This window comes from Ambystoma mexicanum, chromosome 9, assembly GCF_040938575.1.
Source record: "Ambystoma mexicanum isolate Mex_15411 chromosome 9, UKY_AmexF1_1, whole genome shotgun sequence".
NCBI classification, from domain to species: Eukaryota; Metazoa; Chordata; class Amphibia; order Caudata; family Ambystomatidae; genus Ambystoma; species Ambystoma mexicanum.
Window position 1 is genome coordinate 390971018 of NC_090931.1, and position 19721 is coordinate 390990738.

The following is a 19721-nucleotide window of genomic DNA, read 5'->3' on the forward strand; positions in this document are numbered from 1 at the left end:
AACCACATCAGGACCCATAGCTTCCAGGAAATGTGTCTCCTTGGATCCAGATGGCTCAAAGTTATGTGAAATACAGGGGGTTAGGGGGAGGGTACCAATTCATGTCCATTTGCCATGGCAGGAGCTACCAATTACCCTGTGCCCCCTTTCTCAGATGTCAGTTTCTCCTCTTACCAGTCGTTGCACTTCACTCGCTCCCTGCATGTGCCCTTCATCGCTGCACTACATTCAATGCTCACCTCGCCTTTACTCCCAAGGCACTGAAATCAAAAGTACACCAGATGGCATGGCTGCCGAGTTACTAGGCAGCCATGTTAAAGTGGCACCTCGCTCTGGATTTGTCGCCGTTTTCAGTTTTCTCCTGGCACACCTCTCCCCAGGAAGATGGTACTAGACATATTGCCTAAAGCCCCCTAGCAATACTGGTGGCTAAGAGCCCTTAGACCTCATTAAACACCTGGGCATAGAGGTCATGTTACTTTGCAATTAAATATTGATTGGGGATTGGAGTAATATTGCTTAATTAGCAACTAGACCGTTTATAGGCCTAGTCTCAGCCAACTAGAACCAGTCTACAATGTTAAGTTGATTCATACCGAACCGCTGCCATTTATGGTCTTCTAGTGCTCTTCAGACCGATTTAATTCCAAACCTTTTGACTTCAGCAGCAGTCTGACAAGCACAACAGAAAAGTGTCTTCAGCTGCAGAAAAGCTGATGGGAACATGACGGGCCCAATTTCCAAATTAAAAACGCGAATTAAACACCAAACGTGTAAATAGTGCCACGTTCATTAAACATTGCAAGATACTAGTGTGCCATTTATTTTACTCAAAAAAACCATTCCCAAATCCTTATAGACCTCAGGACGACTCGTATGGGATAACCTTAAGCCCTCCCCTCCCCCACTCAGGTTATTATCCCCTATTTTCTAGAAGTGGTAATTCTGCATATCCCCCCACCCCCCCCCCCCCCATCACGTAGGCATAGCAAGCTATGACGTACAATCTATGAGCCCTTACAGGTTATAAAAGCAACGTTGCTGTTTAGGGTTCAATAACGTGCCCCACAATGCAATGAGTTGCTGTATATGAACAGCATTGCTAAACCATAAACAAAAATATGAAAACGTCAAATGATCGATTAAAACCTGGAATAAGGCAAACATTGGTTAATTTCCCATGCATGCCTTTGGATTCTGCCACAGCTACAAGTTTGTAACAAGTCATATTGTTGACAGATCAACTAGTTCAATAATTTGGGTGTGGGCGAGTGGTAAACAAATGTGCATATGTTCAAATACACCACATGTCCTGTGTTGCTTTACCCATTGAGGTTTTGTTTGATAAATGCGAGAATTCGTGTGAAGAGTGCGACATTCAAATAGGACAAACTACATTTTGACTAACTTTCAGGCACACACAAAATTTTACAAAAAACTATACATACCTCAGAAATATAAATATCAGCTTGTTTAAGAAGTTCTCCAATAATCAGAACATTTGATGTAGTACCGTCTCCGGTTATGTCATCTTGAGCTGTTGCAACCTTTGCTATCAACGACGCCGTTGGGTGTTGTATTTGCTTCAAAAAGAAGAGAAAGTTCTTAAAGTCCCGTTTAAAAATTGTAATTTGCTACACTTCACGATTGCTACATTAAGACAGTTGCCATATTTATAATACAGAATTGGAAAGGGGCATCACTCGAATCCACAACATTGGCATGGATAGTACAAAAGAACAATGAGCATCTGTTCTGGAAGGATATTTATTTTTGCAACATCTCACATGCACGATAGCGGAGAACACAGCCGATCTGCTCGGTCTAGCTTACTAGCTGATTTTTGTTATCCCTTCCCCTCACTAGTGTGCATTTTGGCTACCACTGCAGCGAACGTGTCTCATTAGATTTTACTTTGTAGCACAAGCCACCTTGAATGAAATGCTTAAGTGACCGTTCCATTTTCTTTTTCTCCAAGTAAAAGGAGTTGCTTTAATGATATGCAGTGAACTGATGTTTACACTTCCGCGCACCTTGAATTTTTCCTAATAATGCCTTTGAGTTCTACATTCTTAAAATAAAAACAGGCCATTGTTTAATGCCTTGTTTTATGGACCGTCTCGTTTGCCATCTTCCTTCCCAGCCAGGTCACAATGTGCATAATAAGTTCATTTTCTGACTGTCATGGCACTAACTGGATGGAGCATTCGCTTTTCCTAATCCAAGCTTATACAGGGTAGGACTGCCGGCTGGGTAGGTTTATTTGAATATTGCAAGTCCATGCAACAGGTTTTTATTTTATTGAGCATTTGTTAGGCGCTTATACAAAAAAATGTGTTTCCAGGTGCCACAGGCTAGAGTGGGGAGGGAGCAAGGGGAGTAAATAAAAGTGGCACAAAAAAGAAAAGTGCATATACAATGGTGGTTCTACTAGGCCTTGTGTCATTCGGACGTGCAAGTGAAAAGAGAAGAGCAGGAATGGGAGGGGGAAGGGTATGGGCTAATGCTGGTGGGAGCCTGGGAGGGAAGTGCCAAGGTGGGAGGCAAGTGCGAGGATGGATCCCAAGGGTGGGATGTAAAGCCACCAGAGAGGTGGACCTGCAAGGGCAGTTGGGGAGGGGGGGGGGGGCATTGTTGAGGGTGAGGAGGGGGTTACGGGCGAATGCTGGTTTCGGCTAGGTAGAGCCTGGTAGCCTGTGAGGTCCATAAAGGACCAGACTGCTAGTCGCAGTGGGAGGATTAGCAGGGAAGACAAAGAGGGAAAGGACAATCTTGAGAAGTTACAGGAACAAGGAGGTCCAGCTAAAGTTAGAGGGGCAGGAAGGCTGTTCCAAAGAGGCACCAGCCGAAGAGAAAAGGGCCTCCCATTCTCTGCTTGGAGAAGCATTTAACAAGCAAAGTGTGAGTTAGCAGAGCAGTGGGCTCTAGCAGAAAGGGGGGGGGGGGGAAGAGTATTTAGGAATAGAAAGTTGGAGATCGCATTGTCCCAGGCACCAGAAAGCCTTGTGGATGATGTAGAAGGTTGTGAGCTTGACCCTCGCGACCACTGGGAGCCAGTGGATATTTTAGTGATGGGAGGCCAAGGATAAGTCTTGCAGCCCTATTCTGGATTAGCTGAAGGGGGCATAGATGGGAAAGGGGGAGCTTGATGAGGAGGCTGTTTCATTAGTCCAGCCTAGAGAGGACCAGAGCTCTGGAGACAATGAGCTCTGGGGGGGTTGGCGAGGAAAGGGAGAATGCATCTAAAAAGGGAGAGCTGGAAGTGTGCCTTCTTGGCAAGGCACAAGATGTGAGGGGTGAAGAGTCGTTGAAGATGAGAGATTTCTGGCCTCACATGATGTTGAGGGTAGAGGGCACAAGGGCAGCCAGAGGGTAAGTGGGAAACAGGACCTGGATGTCCCAATAAGAAGGATCTCAGTCTTGCTGGCGTCGAGACAGTTAACCACACACCATGTCTGGACAGTGGTCAGACAATCGGGGATGAGTGAGAAGGCAGTAGAAGCGGGAAGTTTGAAGGAAAGCAGAGGGTCATCAGCATAACACTGAGAAGGACATCAGGTGGGACATAGGGGCGAGATAAATATTGAAGAGCCACAGCGATCGAGACCTGGGGGGTTGGGGAGGAAGGGACGCCGTAGTTAGTGCAAGGTGGTGAAATAGAAAGTGCCCAGTTGCAACTGGAAGGTCTAAAGGTCAGCCAGTGCAGTGCCTGGTCTGTGATGCAGAGGGTATCCCAGAGCAGTTTTATGAAGAAAGAATGGTCGACAGTGTCAAAAGGCAAAGGAGAGATCAAGGAGAAGAGCAGGGAGTCTAGATTTGCGAGCAGGTCTTCACAATGTTCAGGAGAGCAGTTTCCATGCCTCTGGATGCCGAGAATCCTGATGTCATGGAGGCATGTTCAGTATGAAGGATCAGTTTGGGAAGGGCCAACTTCTCCAAGGTTTGCCCAGGAATGGGGTGGTCGAGATAGGGTGATAGTTAGCCAGGCAGGATGGAAGGGAGGGAGGGCGGGGGGCGTGTTGAGGTCGATAAGACAGCTTTTATAGGAGGTGATGCTTGAGGAATAAAGGGAAAGCCAGTTGCAAAAGAGTTGTTACTGAAGTCGGGGCGAGGGAGGAGGAGATGTTGTCCTTAATGGTTCTGAAGAGCAAGGGAGAACCTGTTTGTTGAAACCTTCATGGAACTGACAACTTTGGTGATCTCAGCAGGTGCTATGGGCAGGAGGGAGGCGGGCAGAGAGGCCAGGACGTCCTGAGTTTGTAATGAATTGTGAGGCAAGGGCAGTACAGAGAGCCAAGGATGAAATGGAGTAGTGGAGACTGCACAAGGATTGTCAGTTCCTTGCAGGTTTTGAAGAGTTCAGCCGTGTTAATGGCTCCAAAGATATGGGCTTGGATGTGGGCCCTCTTCTTGGAGCGGATGGAGAAAAGATAGTATTTGGCGCAGGCGACAGGCCAGTTTATCAGAGGATGAACCTGAAGTCCGCCACTTCCGTTTAGCGATTCTGCACTTTCAGAGAAGCTAGGTCAGAGTCATACCAGCTGTTGCACTAGGAGGCTGGCTTGAGGCAGATCCTCCTGACAGGGCCAAGGATGTTGTAGATAATGTGAAGATTAGAGTCCGGAGCGTCAGGGGCTGGGAGATGTAGGCGGCGAAAGCAGCGACTGACACTTGCTGTATCAGTCGAATGACGGCAAAGGAAGCTGGCAGTGCAGGGGCCAGCTCGGACAGGGGAGCAAGGGCCCCTCCACCACCCTAAGTGGGAGGAGAGTGGACAGACCAGGAGAGGGGGGGGTGACGGGGTGAGATAGGAATATCTTCGGAGATGAAGGCATAGTGTCCCAGCTGAATGGGTTCGACCAGAAGGATGAATAGTAAGAGTGAGTCAGAGGTCAGAATTGTGAGGTGACGATTCAGGGGCATTGAGGTGGATATTGAAGTCACTGAGGAGGAGTTTGGAAGTAGGTGAGGTCAGCTATTCGGAAAACAAGATGGGGCTGAGGCCAATAGATTGCACTGTAGGGTTGCGAAAAGGTTTTCCCTTTTAACAGATGTTCCTTTGTCCACTAGCGTAGCGCTTGAACTAGGGTTAGCAAAACAACCACTAGATCATCTCACTGACCGCTTGCCCGAGACCACTGTTCGCCAACCACTCTTGCATTGGGCACAGCAGAAAAGGGTAAATGCATGAAACCATCATCCTGAGCAAGTGCATTGCTTTGCATATGGGTATTTTGAGATCGGCTAGATACCGAGGTATTTGCAGCAGTATGTTTTGTACTCCCGTACGGTGGGACGACTACCTCCTCTCCAGTCTTTATGATAGCTCCTAAGAATGGTTTGGTTTTGCTTGGCACAAGACTATTTTTTCTCGTTGATTGAAAAGCCCAGTAGTAACAGAAGATGGATAGTCCTTTGGTTATTTTGCCTGCAAATATAAGGGGATTCCCGTTATCAGGCAGTTGTCCAAATAAGGGTATAATGGGATTCTCTGCATAGGTGCACCGTTAGTACCTTAGTGAATACCCTTGAAGCTGAGGAAATGCCAAAGGGTAGCACCTTGAATTTTTAGTGTTGCTTGCCATTTTGAAGCGCAGGATCTTTCATGGCCAAGGTTGCCATGAGTCCCCTGGACAGGGCCCATCTTTGGCACAAAGTACATTGAAGATAACCTGGTTTGCCGGGACGATTCCTAGGGTGTCCTTTAGTAGCAGTGCTTTGACCTCTTCTAGCAGGATGCAATGTTCCTCCTGCGTAGTTGGTCTTTGTGGGTGGTTGGCTGGTCTTTGTAAGAGTTCTATGCAACAGCCTCCCCCCACAGTATGACGTACCTACTTGTCCAACGCGATTGTTACGCTCACCTGGTTCCCACAGGGGCGTCGATCGGACCTGGACAGCTGCGGTCTCCACCAACGTGATGTGTAGTGCAGAGATGACTGCCTGGACTGACCCACCTAATCTTGTCTGCTGTACTCGTAGAAGTGTTCTCCTGCAAGTGGAGAAAGGGATTTAGCCACCCGTGGACTTTAGTGATTCCCCCCCCCCCAACTGTTCTCGTTCTCCCCACTAATCACTTCCGATATCCCCTCACCTTATGTTTTTATATGATGAGCTCTCCATCCTGCATGACATGCAGGGGCATGTAGGTACCAGTTACTTCACTGGTTTGAAGGTACTGGAGTAGTTTGAGGAATATTGACTCCAGTGTCGATAAAGTTCAAAGAGTTCAATATGTCCGATGTTCACTCTTGTTCCATTGCCTCGTTAGGTTGCAGCTGGGTCCAAAAGAATATTGCCTGGCGGCAGCTGATGGCGTTCAGGTAAGAGTCTGTATTACCAAACACTGTCCAGTAAAAGTTGCACGAGTTTAACTTGCTGTTTTCTCTCCCTTTAAAGGTGCAGCATAGGAAGATGCGGCAAATTAAAGGATACCACCTCCGGTGGTAAAGCAGGTAAGCCTATGGTGGCAAGAGATTGTCTTTGTCAGTTTTCTCGGCTCACCTGGTTATTCCTTTTGTTTTCCACCTAGGTGCTGGGTTTCGCCGAAGAAAATGGAGGCAGCGCTGAATCGAAAGATGCTGTGGACTGGTGAGTATAACGTGGCGTTGCTGCTGGCGAAGCGACGCGTGCTGAAATAATGTCCTTTCCAGGCTCGGAGCTGTGTCAGGTAAGGAATCAAATAATGCCCGTGATCTAACCTCTTCTCCTTTCTTTTCCTTTTGTCTAGGAGCGCCGATTCGAGGCAGGCGTGGCAGAAGACTGGATGCTGACTTGCAGACACGGTGAGCGTTACGCTGCTGGATGCAGAACAACACTAAGCATGGGCTGCTGTTCCGGCGTGGTTTAAATAGCCTGCAAAGTAGTCCCAGGTAAGAAGTTCCCCAGAAGCACACCAGAGTGAAAAATAGTCGCTGTAATAAAATAGTCCCATCCAGGCCTCATGTTGGCTTGGACTCATTTGCAGCATGGTCTGCATAAGGTAAGTAAAGTCTATGAGCCTGGCGCCTATGGCGCCAGGACTGAATCCAAACAGTCCCCAGCCGGAGCTGTTGGGGTTTTAAGTATCTGGATGCCTGCTCCCGGGGCTGATGGACTCGATCCGGATGCCCGGGGGTAGGCATCATGACAGCGATTCCCCTCCCATGTGTGAATAATAAAATGAGAATTGCGACCTACTGGAGAGGCATGGAAAGGGACCTGCAGCACATGGTCATTGCTTTGGTGGGGTGGAGCCTCCGAGGTGGAGGATCTGCCTCTACTTCTGGACCTTCTGTGGCCCCTTTGAAAATGTTGGGAGGACTGCCCCTGCGAGGAACCCCAGGGTGAATTCTGCCCACCCTGGTTGTAGTTGGAGAACCTCTGGGAGTTGTCCTCTAAAACATGCATTAGAACCTCCTTGCTGCACAAAGGGTTTGTGAGTTGTCCCAGGAATTTGAGGGTGTCCGATTAACCAAATAATGCATTGGGCTTGATGCATATTCAGTAGGGTGGCTTGTGTTTCTAGCTTGAAACAAGATTGACGTAGGAGATTGACATAGCCATGCATAGCGTTTGATGAGGGTACCTTCAGCAACAATCCGCCCTGCACTGTGTGCTGCGTCTAGATTTTGTAGGATGCAGCTTGCTACCAGTCTATCATCTGCTGCCGTTTGAGGGGCTCTGGGGCAGAGTCCATTTGTTGTGAGATCTTGTCCCCACTTGTGGCAATAACAACTCTATAGTAGCATAGGGTTTGCCATCCTCACTTGGTAAGCAGCTGAGGAAGCCACTTCCTGCCTAGGGTGTAAATATCTTTGCCATCCTTGTCAGGAGGGGCTTCGGCAGAGGCTAAAGGCGTTTCAAAAAAGGTAGCAGGCGCTCTTCTCCAGAAAGATGGCATAACAACCTGTTCTGAGAGGAGAGTTTGCAGCACACGCTTTTTGCTCACTGTACCTTTCACAGATAGGAAATATCCATTTGCATATCAGTCTGTCCCGCCCACATGGGCAGTCCAGCACCGAAATGCTATGGCAATTCCTCTGAAAAACCAAAAGCAACCCCATACACGTGTTTCAGCCTTGTTGGGCTAAAGGTGTGCCTGCTCTCCTCCTTGTGGTGGTCTACGAGAGAGTCAGGCTTTAGCAGCACCCTAATGTAGAATGGGTCTCGTCTAAACATTCTCAATGTGAGAGTCAAATGCCCTTGTCAGATTGGGGGGTAAGTAGAGAAGGCTCAATGCACCTTTGGACAGATTGAGCAGTGGAATGTGCTGCGCTGCAGATCTTGTATCCCCCGAGGACGTCCTCTATCGACTTGTGCCTCCAGAGTATCGATTTTAATGTGTTCTGCAGCATTTAAAATTAGATTATACTGCATCTTCCATGTCCCCTTGGTCTGGTAATAAGTCAGGGTCTAGGGACCGTCTGGTCCCAGCTTTTCATTCCTGCAGACACCCACCCCCCCACTCCCCCCTCGAGCCGGATAACCTGACATTAAAACTGCCAAGCTGGCAAACCAAAGGGAAAGGGGAAGTGGATCAACAAAACAGGTCTCTTCTAAAGCCCTCGTCTCCTGTAATCTCCTTTGTAAAGAACTGTAGAGGGGATGACCTAAAAATTAACAGAACTACTCCTTCCTCCAACTGCTCTACAACAATTAAATAATTCCCATAATAGCCTTCCTGCACCGGCTACCTATGCTTTCTTGCCGATAGGCCCATGAAGTGTTTTATGTTTATAAAAATATCTTTCATAGATTGCTGCTTTGAGATCACTTTTGCATCTTTTCTTCCTTTTTAAAGGAAAACGAAACTAAATCGTCAGAACATCCCACTGGTTGAACCTTAAAGTTCTTGCCTCAGGACTACTTGAGTTTACTTTACATTTAATTTCTTCTATCATTTAAATGCTTGGCAATATAGTGCTGTCGCACGCCAGCGGACAACCACTTCATCCAGAGACTTCTTTTTAAAAAAAAGAAAAATGCCCAGCCGAGAAGAATTACACCATTTTGGACAATCAAGGTAGCTTTTGCGGAATGAGGCATCATCTTCTGGGAGGTTGACATTGTGTCACGGTACTTACATCAGGAATTGAACTTTTCTTCGTTCAGCAAAGACACGCCTAGACAATTGCATTGGTCCTTATTTTTTGCAGAATACGACTTAGTAATCATGTTTAAACCTGGACAACAGAATGGCAAGGCTGATGCTTTGTCTCAGCATTTCCCAGGAAGTCTATGAAGGACTCTTGTGCTCCAATGCCATTGTTAGCCGAAAATAATTTCATTGTTAAACGTGCAAAACGTTAGACTTCGAGAGCAAATTCACCAGCAGATGTCTATTGAACAGCTTTTGGGTTGGGAAGCAGAGGATCCAATGCAATTGATTAAAAGAGTGTCTTATGTTGATGCACAATTGGTTTTTGCCATCTGAGGATTTAAGTGAGGAAGCCAATGGCTTGCCATGATTCTCCATTAGCTAGACATCCTGGATTTAGGAAGACTTGTTGCGAAAGAGAATTTTGGTGGAAGGGAACGCATGAAGACACAGAAAATGACATCAATATCTCTGAGGTTTGTACTCCAGCCAAGTACGATCATCAGAAATCTGCTGGTTTACTTGTGCCCCTGCCAGTTCCGGCTCATCCATGGCACAGTTTCCATGGACTAGATTGTGGATCTCCCTCCAGAAAAAGGATGTTCAACCATCTTGGTATTAGTGGACGTTCTCCAAGGCGGCACATTCCTATAGCACCAGCCTTTCCCCCCCCCCCCCAGAATGTTGTGAAACTCCACAGGCTACCTAGTCCAGTCATTTCGGATCAGGGAACTTGTCGTCTCCAAATTCTGGCAAGCTTTCTGCAAGGAATTGAAGATGGAGATCAATTTGACTACCAGTTACCATCACGAGGCCAACGGTCAGACCGGGAGGGTAAATCAGGAACTTGAAAAGTACATAGTGTATCTTGGTTCAGATAAAGGATGGCAGGAGTTATGGTTAGCAGACATGTTACAATAATACTGCAAATGATTCCACTTGTTACAATTTTGTGAATCGGGTTTTATCCGAAATTTGAGGGGTGGTTTTGGAAGAGGCAGGGGTTCCAGATGTTAAGTAGGCTAAGAACAATGGGTTCAAAACCCAAAGAGCAGTACAAGCTATAAATAATTTGCATTTATATAGCGCTGCGAACCCTCAGGTATTTGAGCGCTGCTTAAAAGAAAAGTAAATCTTGCTACAAAGAATTTGCCGATCGAAAACAGTAGCTCCAGAATACTGTGTAGCAGATCGGGTATGGTGGTCTACCAAGAGTCTAGCATTGAAAGGGAGGAACAAGTTCAGTCCCCGTTACATTGGACCATTTGAGATTAACAAGTTCACTCAACCGTTTCAGTTAGACTGAAATTGCCGCAAAGTTTAAAGGCGCATCCTACTTTCCACGTAAATCTGTTAAGGATCTGTAGAAAAGACAAAATTACAGGGGTTCCGGGTCCAGTGTTTTCTGTTGAGAATGAATAGGAGTTCAAGCCACTTCATGCTATGCTCCGGATACAATACTAGTGGTTCCCGGTCTATTGCTTTATTAACTTTAGATGGACCTCAGATCCATGTACCAAACTACTCAATTCCTCCATTTTAACTCAGGATTAAGGTTTCACTTCTGGTCTCTTAAATCCTCCTTAATCTCCAACGTTTTCCCTAACGCACCCTAACTCAACTCTGACTCTGGGTCCATCTTCAATCAGGCAGGATTAAATACGTGGGCCTTTCATTCCGACAGGTCTAGCTTGACACTTCCTGCAGGAGTGATGATCGCCCACCAGACATCCGCCCCTGCCCACCCCAAGTCTGCCTGCCCAACAGTCTCTGAATAGATAGAACCATCAAGCTGGCAAACCCAAGGGGAAAGGGGAACATAGGTCCTCTCTAGCGCCCTCGTCTCCAGCTGTCTTCTTGGACTGATAACACTAGGTATGAGTTGCTGTGAGAACCTAAACAGTAACCAGTTATCAACGATTAATATCACTTTTTTTACCCTTTTACCGAAACTTTGCTGCTCTCCCAAGACCCTCACTACCTGCAGCCTATACCTCCTGTGCTTATAGGCTTCCTTAAGGGATCTGCAGAAAGTTTAGATAGTTCTTGCTCTCACCAACTGTTCCAATTGAGGCTTTACTTTGCTAAGTCTTATCTTCTTGGAAACTTAAACAATTCTCTTGAAGTTTCTGTAGTTTTTCAAGAGCATATTTTAATCTACTCAAAATGCGCTGCTATTAGTTTTGCAAGCTTTTAAATGTTCCGTTTTCATTTTAAATTTAGGAATCCTGAATTCTCAAGTTCTTTGACACTCGTGCTATACGAACATTTGCTTGTCTTTGTCTGCTCATCTAGGAACCTTTCATGGTACGCGTTATGCTTTATTTGTTCCTGCCTTGAATATCTTTTCACTGTGCTTTCATCGCTACTTTAACTGTCTGCTAACGTTTAGCCGCGGACACGATCAGCTGTTCAATTGACAGTTTCCTTTGAGTTTGTATGAAAGCTCGCTTCACCATGTAGACAAGTCTTTGGGGTTCTTTCCTCTATAAACCAGAAGCGCGCGACTGTTACGCAGGAAACGACAGATTAACTAAGAGAAAACTAACATTAGTTTAAGTAATCAAATGACTAAAACTCACCGCCGCATCAACTCGCCGCGCGAGCACTGGGTTAGTGATTAATATGCAAACTGCAACACGAAACACTGCCGTCACTCGAAAACGTTGGGCGCGCATCTGCAGAATAGTCCTCAAATTACATTTTTAAATTACGTTTTATGCAAGTCATACGTGCCTTCAACTACACGCTGAACAAACAATGGTTTAAAGCATTAAATTTACTTAAAATCTGATAAATTGTAGAACTTGAGTCATGAACACTTAGCTTTCTTCTTTTTCTTCCACAGTTGACTTACTGCTCAGCTTCCTGTCTTTAGTGGTCTGCTTTACTTCAGAAATCAAATCTTCAGCAAGATTTTAGTTAAGAAACCCTGAACTATAAACTGCAACCTGTTCCCTTGATAACTAGAATGAAAGGTGGTTTACAATTCCTATAAGAACTCCAAACTAAGTCACCATCAGACTCATCCAATCACTGCTTCTTAACCGAACCTCCACCTTGCCCTGGGAAAACAAAGGCTTCCTGCAAGCAATATTAAGGAAGAATTTCATAGTCCCAATCCATAACCCCCCAGCTCCTCAATCCACAACCATACACTAACTGCAACATCCTACTGACCACCCCTCCTGCACCTCCAGTTAAAGTGTTTAAGTCGTGTACTTTTAAGTGGATACCCAAGTGGACCTTTGGAGTGTATCCCATTGTATGATCGCGACTACACTGTCGGGGTTCTCCACCATTCACATCTAAGACAGACAACCAGGGTGCCTAGGAAAGGTAGGCTGTCTAAGCTTGGGGCAGGAAAGAGGGCAACTTCTTCATTAAGTCTGTACCCTTGATCCATGGGCTTTCGGCAGGTGCCCTACGAGTTATGGTACAAAACATGCCATGCCTCTTCCTGGAACAGTGCTGGATCTCTGAGGGTCTCCTGTTGTGTCCTCTGAGTAGGTTGCTACTTTAACTGCACATGTTGGATAGAACGCAGACATGGAACAAGTTACTTACCTGTAACTGTTGTTCTCCAGCATGGGTCTGGCATGGATTCACATGCTCATGAATATTACCCGTCGTCAGGCTGGGAATCCTCGGTAAAGAAAAAACCAGTATCAGTTTCGTTTCTGATCTGTCTTTCGTAGTAATAACCAATCACTGGTCTCTGCGTCATACTGACCACAGCCAATGACTGCCCTCTACCTAAGCACCGCCTCTGGCAGCCATCTTCAGATTTGGAAGCACGTGAAGTGGCAGTATGACCAAGTGAAGAGCCGCAGAGGGGTAGGCGGGAGGGTTCGCATGTGAATCCATGCCAGACCCATGCTGGAGAACAACAGTTACAGGTAAGTAACTTGTTCCTTCTCCAGCATGGGGTCTGGCATGGATTCACATGCTCATGAATAAAGAATACATAGCAGTACACACATGCACAACCACGGGAGGTGGCAAAGGCTCAACATTAAGCATCACATCAACTCAACATTAAGCATCTTATCTCCTCACCAGGCTCACCTCAGGCGAACAGGTTGCGCAGCACTGCTTGGCCGACCCTGGACTCCTCCCTGGAATCCCGGTCGACGCAGTAGAATTTCGTGAAGGTGTGCGTTGACCTCCACGTAGCAGCCCTGCATATGTCCAGCAGGGGCACACCAGATAGGAACGCCGTGGTAGCTGCGATCGCTCTGGTGGAATGGGCTCTCGGACGGCCAGGCAGCGGTCGGTTTGCCAACCGGTGACAGTACATGATACAGCCGGAGAGCCATCTGGAGATGGAAGCCTTCGAGAGAGCCTTCCCCTGATTGACAGGTCCAAAGTTCACAAAGAGTTGTGACGTCTTCCGAAAACCTTTCGTGCGGTCCACGTAGAACTTCAGCGCTCTAGCTACATCCAGCGAGTGCAAAGTCCTCTCAGCCGGCGACGAAGGCGACGGGAAGAACACAGGTAACACCAAGGGTTCGTTGAGATGAAAGTCCGACGGTACCTTGGGCATGAAGGAGGGGTGCGTCCTGAGCACTACCCTCGTGTCGTGGAAAGTCAAGTACGGGGCCTTGCAGGAAAGGGCCTGGATCTCTCCCACTCGTCGTGCGGAGGTGATGGCCACGAGAAAAGCTGTTTTCCACGATAGAAACTTCAACGGGGCCGAGTGCAGAGGCTCGAACGGAGGTCCCATAAGTTTGGTCAGCACCACGTTGAGCTCCCACGCCGGGGCCTTCACCGGCGGGAACGATCTGAACAGTCCCTTCATGAACTCTTTCACCAGACGATGAGACCACAAGGACGTCCGGCCCGTGGTTCTGGTGTATCGGGAGATCGCAGCAAGATGAATCTTGATGGACGCGTGTGCCAGACCAGCTTTGGCCAGCGTCAGCAGGTACGGCAGCACTTGGGGAGCCGTAATCCGTAGAGGGTTAATCTTCTGTGCGTGGCACCAGACAGAAAACCTCTTCCATTTGTGTCCGTAGCATTTAAGAGTCGAGGACGCCCTGGCCTTTGCAAGAACCTCTCTGCAATCGGCCGGTATGTCGTATCCTCCAAACTCTAGCGCTGCAGGAGCCAGGCCTGCAAGTTCAGCGACTTCGGGTCGTGGTGGAGGATGGCGCCTCCTTCCCTGGAGAGTAGATCCGCGTCCGCCGGCAGCTTGATTGGCGGGGACGCCGACAAGTCCAGAAGGTCCGGGAACCATATCTGCCTCGGCCACGCAGGTGCGACGAGGATCATCCTGCACCGTGACCTCTTGAGCTGGTTGACGAGCCGGATTAGCAGAGGCAAGGGAGGGAACGCGTAGAGGAACAGGCCCTCCCAGGGGAACGAGAAAGCATCGCCCATGCTCCTCGTCTGGGGAAACCTGCTGGCGAACCTCAGGCACTTGGTGTTCGTCGCCGTCGCGAACAGGTCGATCTGGGGTGTGCCCCACCGTCGGAAGAGGCGATCCACCAGATCCTGCCCTAGTTCCCACTCGTGGCACGAGCGCAGCTCCCTGCTGAGTGAGTCGGCGATGGTGTTTTTTATCCCTGCCAGATGAAACGGCACCAGAAGAATCCCTTGGGCGACGGCCCAATGCCACAGGTCCTGCGCCTCCTTGGACAGCGCTGGGGACCTGGTTCCGCCCTGTTTCCTGATGTAAAACATGGTGGTGGTGTTGTCGGTGAAGATCCTCACCACCTTGCCCTTGAGGGACGGAAGGAAGGACCTGAGGGCCCAAAACACTGCACGGAGCTCCAGGACGTTGATATGCAGGGACTTCTCCGTCGGGAGCCAGAGTCCCCTTGCGTGCAGGTTTTCGGTGTGCGCTCCCCACCCTTCTAGGGAGGCATCCGTGGTCACAGTCACCTGGTGGGCTGGGGTCTGGAAGTCCATGCCCGCCGTCAGATGCGCGCGGGTGCCCCACCACCGTATCGCTCGTCGGAAACTCTCGTCGAGCTTGATCCTTTCCTCGAAGCTGCCCGTCGTCTGGATCCAGCGCGCATCCAGGAACTCTTGCAACGGGCGCATCCGGAGCCTGCACATGGGAATGAGGTAGATGCAGGAAGACATCATCCCGAGGAGGGACTTGATGGACCTCACCTTGGCCGCGTCGGCCACCAACATCCGTTGCACCTTGCCCAGGATGGTCCTGGTCCTCTCCTCCGACGGGGAGGCCAGAAGGGACACTGTGTCGAGCCTCGCTCCCAGAAACAGTGCGACTTGCGCGGGCACCAGGTGGGATTTGGCGTAGTTCACGGAGAATCCCAGGTCCGTGAGGAGTTGGACGGTCCTTGCCGTGTGGACCACGGCGAGCTCCCTCGTCTTGGCGCGGATGAGCCAGTCGTCCAGGTAGGGGTAGACGTGAATCCCCTCGCGGCGCAGCTGCGCCGCCACCGGTGCGAGGCACTTGGTGAAAACCCTGGGTGCCGACCGCAGTCCGAAGGGAAGGGCTTTGAACTGGTAATGACGCCCTTGGACCACGAATCTGAGGAATTTTCGGTGCCCCTTTAGGATGGGAATGTGGAAGTAGGCATCCTCCAAATCCAACGACGATAGGAAGTCTCCTTCCTCCAGCTGACCCAGGACGTGCTGGAGGGTGACCATCCGGAACTTCTGCGCCTTGATGAACTTGTTCAGGCGTCGCAGGTCCAGGATGGGGCGCCATCCTCCCGTCTTCTTCTTCACGAGGAAGTAACGCGAGTAGACTCCGGAGCCCCGAAGCCTCTTTGGGACGAGTTCGATGGCGCCCTTTCTGAGCATCGCCTTTACCTCCAGGAGAAGTTGAGGGACGTGAAGTTCTTTCCTGGCCACGGGGGGGACGCGCGGGCACCTTCTTTGAAACTCGAGCGCGTGGCCCCGGGCCAGGGCGTCCAGCACCCAACGGTCGGTGGAGATGGACTCCCACACGCTGACGAAGCCCGCCAGCCGGCCTCCCACCGGGGTGCTTCGGTGGGGGCCCGACCCCACGGCCGGTTCAATCCTGCTTGGACGCGGCCTTGCCGCCTTGGCCTCCTTGGCGACGACGGCGGGGTCCGCCAGACTTGCCTCGTCCTCTGTAGGCCTCTTGCGACGACGAGCGGGCCGCTTGACGGTAGGAAGCGAAACCGCCGCCGGAACCTTTGGAGGCGCCCTTGCCTCCGCCGCTCCGAAAGGGCGTCCGCCGTTGCTGCAGTACTCCAAGGGCCCGGGCCGTCTCAGTATCCGCCTTGATGGCCTGAAGGGAATCGTCCACTGTCTTCCCAAACAGGTTGTTCCCGTCGAAGGGCATGTCCAGGACCCTGGTCTGGACGTCCTGCCGAAAGTCCGTAGCCTTGAGCCATCCGCGACGTCGAAGGCAAACGCCGTTGCCCATCTGGCGGAACCCAGTGTCGGCGATGTCCGTCGCCACGGTGATGGCGTGGTCCGAGGCCACCTCACCTTCCTGCAGGATCTCAAGGGCCTCCGCCCTCTTGTCGTCCGGCAGAAAATCCAGCAGGGGAGCTATCTTGTACCAGAGTTCCCTGTCGTAGCGGGCCACGATAGCCAAGGCGTTGGCCGCTTTAATCGTCGTCGCCGCCGACGAGATGACTCTGCGCCCCATGGCATCCAATTTCTTTCCCTCGCCGTCCGGCGGGGAAGTCGACGTGGAGGCCGCACCCCCCCCCGCTTTCTTCCTGGCTGCCGCGGAGACGACGGAGTCCGGGGTAGGCTGCGCCCGGAGGCATAGGGGGGCTGAGTCCGGGACCCGGTACTTTTTCTCGTACCGGTCTCTTTTCGCTGGCGTCGTGGAAGGGTTCTTGAGGAGGGAAAGGCCCTCATCCCAAATGTCGTCCAACAGAGGCACTGCGAGGACCGTCTTCCTCTTGGTCTCGCGCCGTTGGTAAAGGAAGCCTTCCTTTTTCTTCTCCTCAGGGCAGAGTTGGAAAGGCTCGGATGCCCTGGCGATCATTGAGTGGAACGATCCAATCTCGTCGGGCGGAGAAGCCCTGGTGGGAGGCGACGACGGAAAATCCTCGTCGTATGCCTCGTCGTCCGTACCCGTCGCTGCCGTGTCAGTCCCCGTATCATCCCCTCGGGTGGACGGGGAGGAGGGCTGGACGGGGCGCGACGGTTGAAAAGGAGGCGGTGGATGAATCCTTCTTTTCTTGGTAGGGGGAACACCAGAAGGTCCCGGTTCTGGATCCCCCGACGGGAGAGGTTCCTCCGTCGGTAACGGTAGTCTCGTCCTTATCTCGGAGCATAAGGACTGTATAGCCAACAAAATGGCCGCTGAGTTGTCTTGCGGCGCTGGCAGAGGGGAATCCGACGGGCGAGCAGGGGCCCCGTCGGTATCCTCGACGATGTCGTCGTCGTCACCTGCGTCGGGGCCCATTCCGACGGGCTGGTCTTGTTCCACGCCTAGGCCGTGGCTTAAGACCTCGATCAGTTCCTCTTCTGAGGTTGAGGCCGAATCTACGCCGACGCCCTGCCCCCCCTTCTTCCCCACGGAGGGTTTCACGGGGGTCCTATCGATGGGCACGAAAGAAGACTCCCTCCGAGGAGGCAGGGAGATTCTGGGCCCCGAGGCCGCCACCACTGGTGCAGCCTCCACAGGCTGGGCCAGGGCCGCCGCGACCGTTTCGATAGAGGGCTTGGTCGAATGGATCAAGGCCTTCACCACCTTAGGTGCGCTCACCGCCTTATCCTTGAGGGAGGGGGCACTGCCACGCTCCTCCTCTGCCTTAGAGCTCGACCGGGGTCTCTCCAGGAGCTTCGCCGGGTGCTCGGCCTTCCTCTTACCCGACCCAGAGCGTTGGCTCGTGGTTGATGGTGCCGGGGAGGGTGCGCCCTGCCTGGCGCCCGTAGAGCCCGACCGTTCGGCGCTCCCGGTGCCAGCGGACTCGCGGTGCTTGGCCTTATGTTGGGCCCCCGTCGCCGGGGCGCCCTCAAAGGTCTTAGAAGACCGCTCAGATTTCTTCTTCTCGCCAGACGGGCTCTTACCCTCCAGCCAGCTGGCGAGACGTTGATGGCGGTCCTTCATGGTCCGTTCCGACATGTTGCCGCAAAACGCACAGTCCTTCTCCACGTGCGTCTTGTCCCCATGAAGGCAGTAAAGGCAGAAAGAGTGTTCGTCCTCCTTGAAGACGTTCTGCAGCTGGCATCCAGGGCAGGCCCTGAACAGCTTTCCGGGCGTCGAGCTTCCCTTCTCCTGGGCCATCTCCGAGACCGGGCCTGAGAAGCTTCTGGAGTCCTCCGAAGCGTAGCTCGACGAAATCTTCACCCTTGAGGGGCACAGATGAATCCGACACGGGTCCCCGTTGATCGGATGTAGGATCGGTGGAGCTTGAGGCTCTTTTGACCGAAAGAATCGAAGTTTTTGTGAAAAAGCGCGAAAAAATAGCACTAACGCTCGAGAGCAATAGCACGAGGATCCCAACACATGAACGTGCGGTAAAAATCTGAAGATGGCTGCCAGAGGCGGTGCTTAGGTAGAGGGCAGTCATTGGCTGTGGTCAGTATGACGCAGAGACCAGTGATTGGTTATTACTACGAAAGACAGATCAGAAACGAAACTGATACTGGTTTTTTCTTTACCGAGGATTCCCAGCCTGACGACGGGGAATATTCATGAGCATGTGAATCCATGCCAGACCCCATGCTGGAGAAACTCGGCTTATCCCCTCCCCCTCCTTCCCCCCCCCATAACCACAGCTGTGCCTACGGACGGCCCAGTTTATCCCGATGGGAAACATTTAAACCAAGTTGAAACTACCTGGAAGGTAGTAGGCCTGTACATTACATTTTTCCTGAATCCTTGCTGTTTTAAGCCAAATAGGAATGTTATCATGTACCACTGATTTTGTAAGCTGTGCTTAAAGGATATTTATGCGAAATAAGGTGGCATCAATCAAATCCTACATTTGACATTTCTTGCTTGATTTAACTTTTGGACTCATGCGTTTGAATATCATGACCTTATGGGTGTCCTGCTATAATGTTGGTGCCTCCCTGGGCTTGGCTTTTAAAGGCTTTTCCCTCAACTCTAGGTGACGTATGGTTTGTACCATGTACTAGAGGCAGGCCTCAGGTTTTATCACAAACCAATGGCTAGTGTCGAGTGCAGACTTTTGGCAAGTAGGGAATTGTGTGCATGTTGATAATTGAGGGGGCAGTGGCTTTCCATGACTGGTAAGTAGCTTGCAACTTTAATGTTTGCCCAGTCTAGGAATTGTGACCTTTCTAAAGTCCTGCAAATTACTGCAAAACTGCTTTAAACATTCTAGGGCTCCCTATACTTCTCCACTTTAACCTCCATGTAGTGCCTACTACCCGGTAGTTGGCTTATATTGGATATTAGGGGTGGAGAGTTTTTATACATGCACTGCTTTAGTGCTGGTTTAACCCTTAGTACATATTTTACACACTGTTGTAATTTACCAATAAAAGCATATTTCTCTGTATATATATGCAAGTACTCTTTATGGGTAACTATTGGGAATAATTTTGGTTAATGGTCTGCCTTTAAAGAAAGCCTCATTGCTCCAAAATAACCACATTAGAGTCTAGCCTTTACTTTTGGTTGAAAACTGTGCTACCAACATCCCTCAGAGGTATATAGGAACCCCTTCCCAATACCCAGACAACAGTAAAAATACACTTGCAAAGT

The 19721-nt window shown here is 50.2% G+C and overlaps 1 protein-coding gene across 1 annotated transcript in view; it reads right to left on the minus strand.

The window, feature by feature from the left end:
• Positions 1 to 19721, minus strand: part of CCT6A (chaperonin containing TCP1 subunit 6A) — a 391452-nt gene that overhangs the window by 331523 nt on the left and 40208 nt on the right. The window contains exon 3 of the mRNA XM_069614878.1: positions 1449 to 1583. Within this exon, the coding sequence (XP_069470979.1) occupies positions 1449 to 1583 (135 nt within the window). The remainder of the gene's footprint in view (positions 1 to 1448; positions 1584 to 19721) is intronic.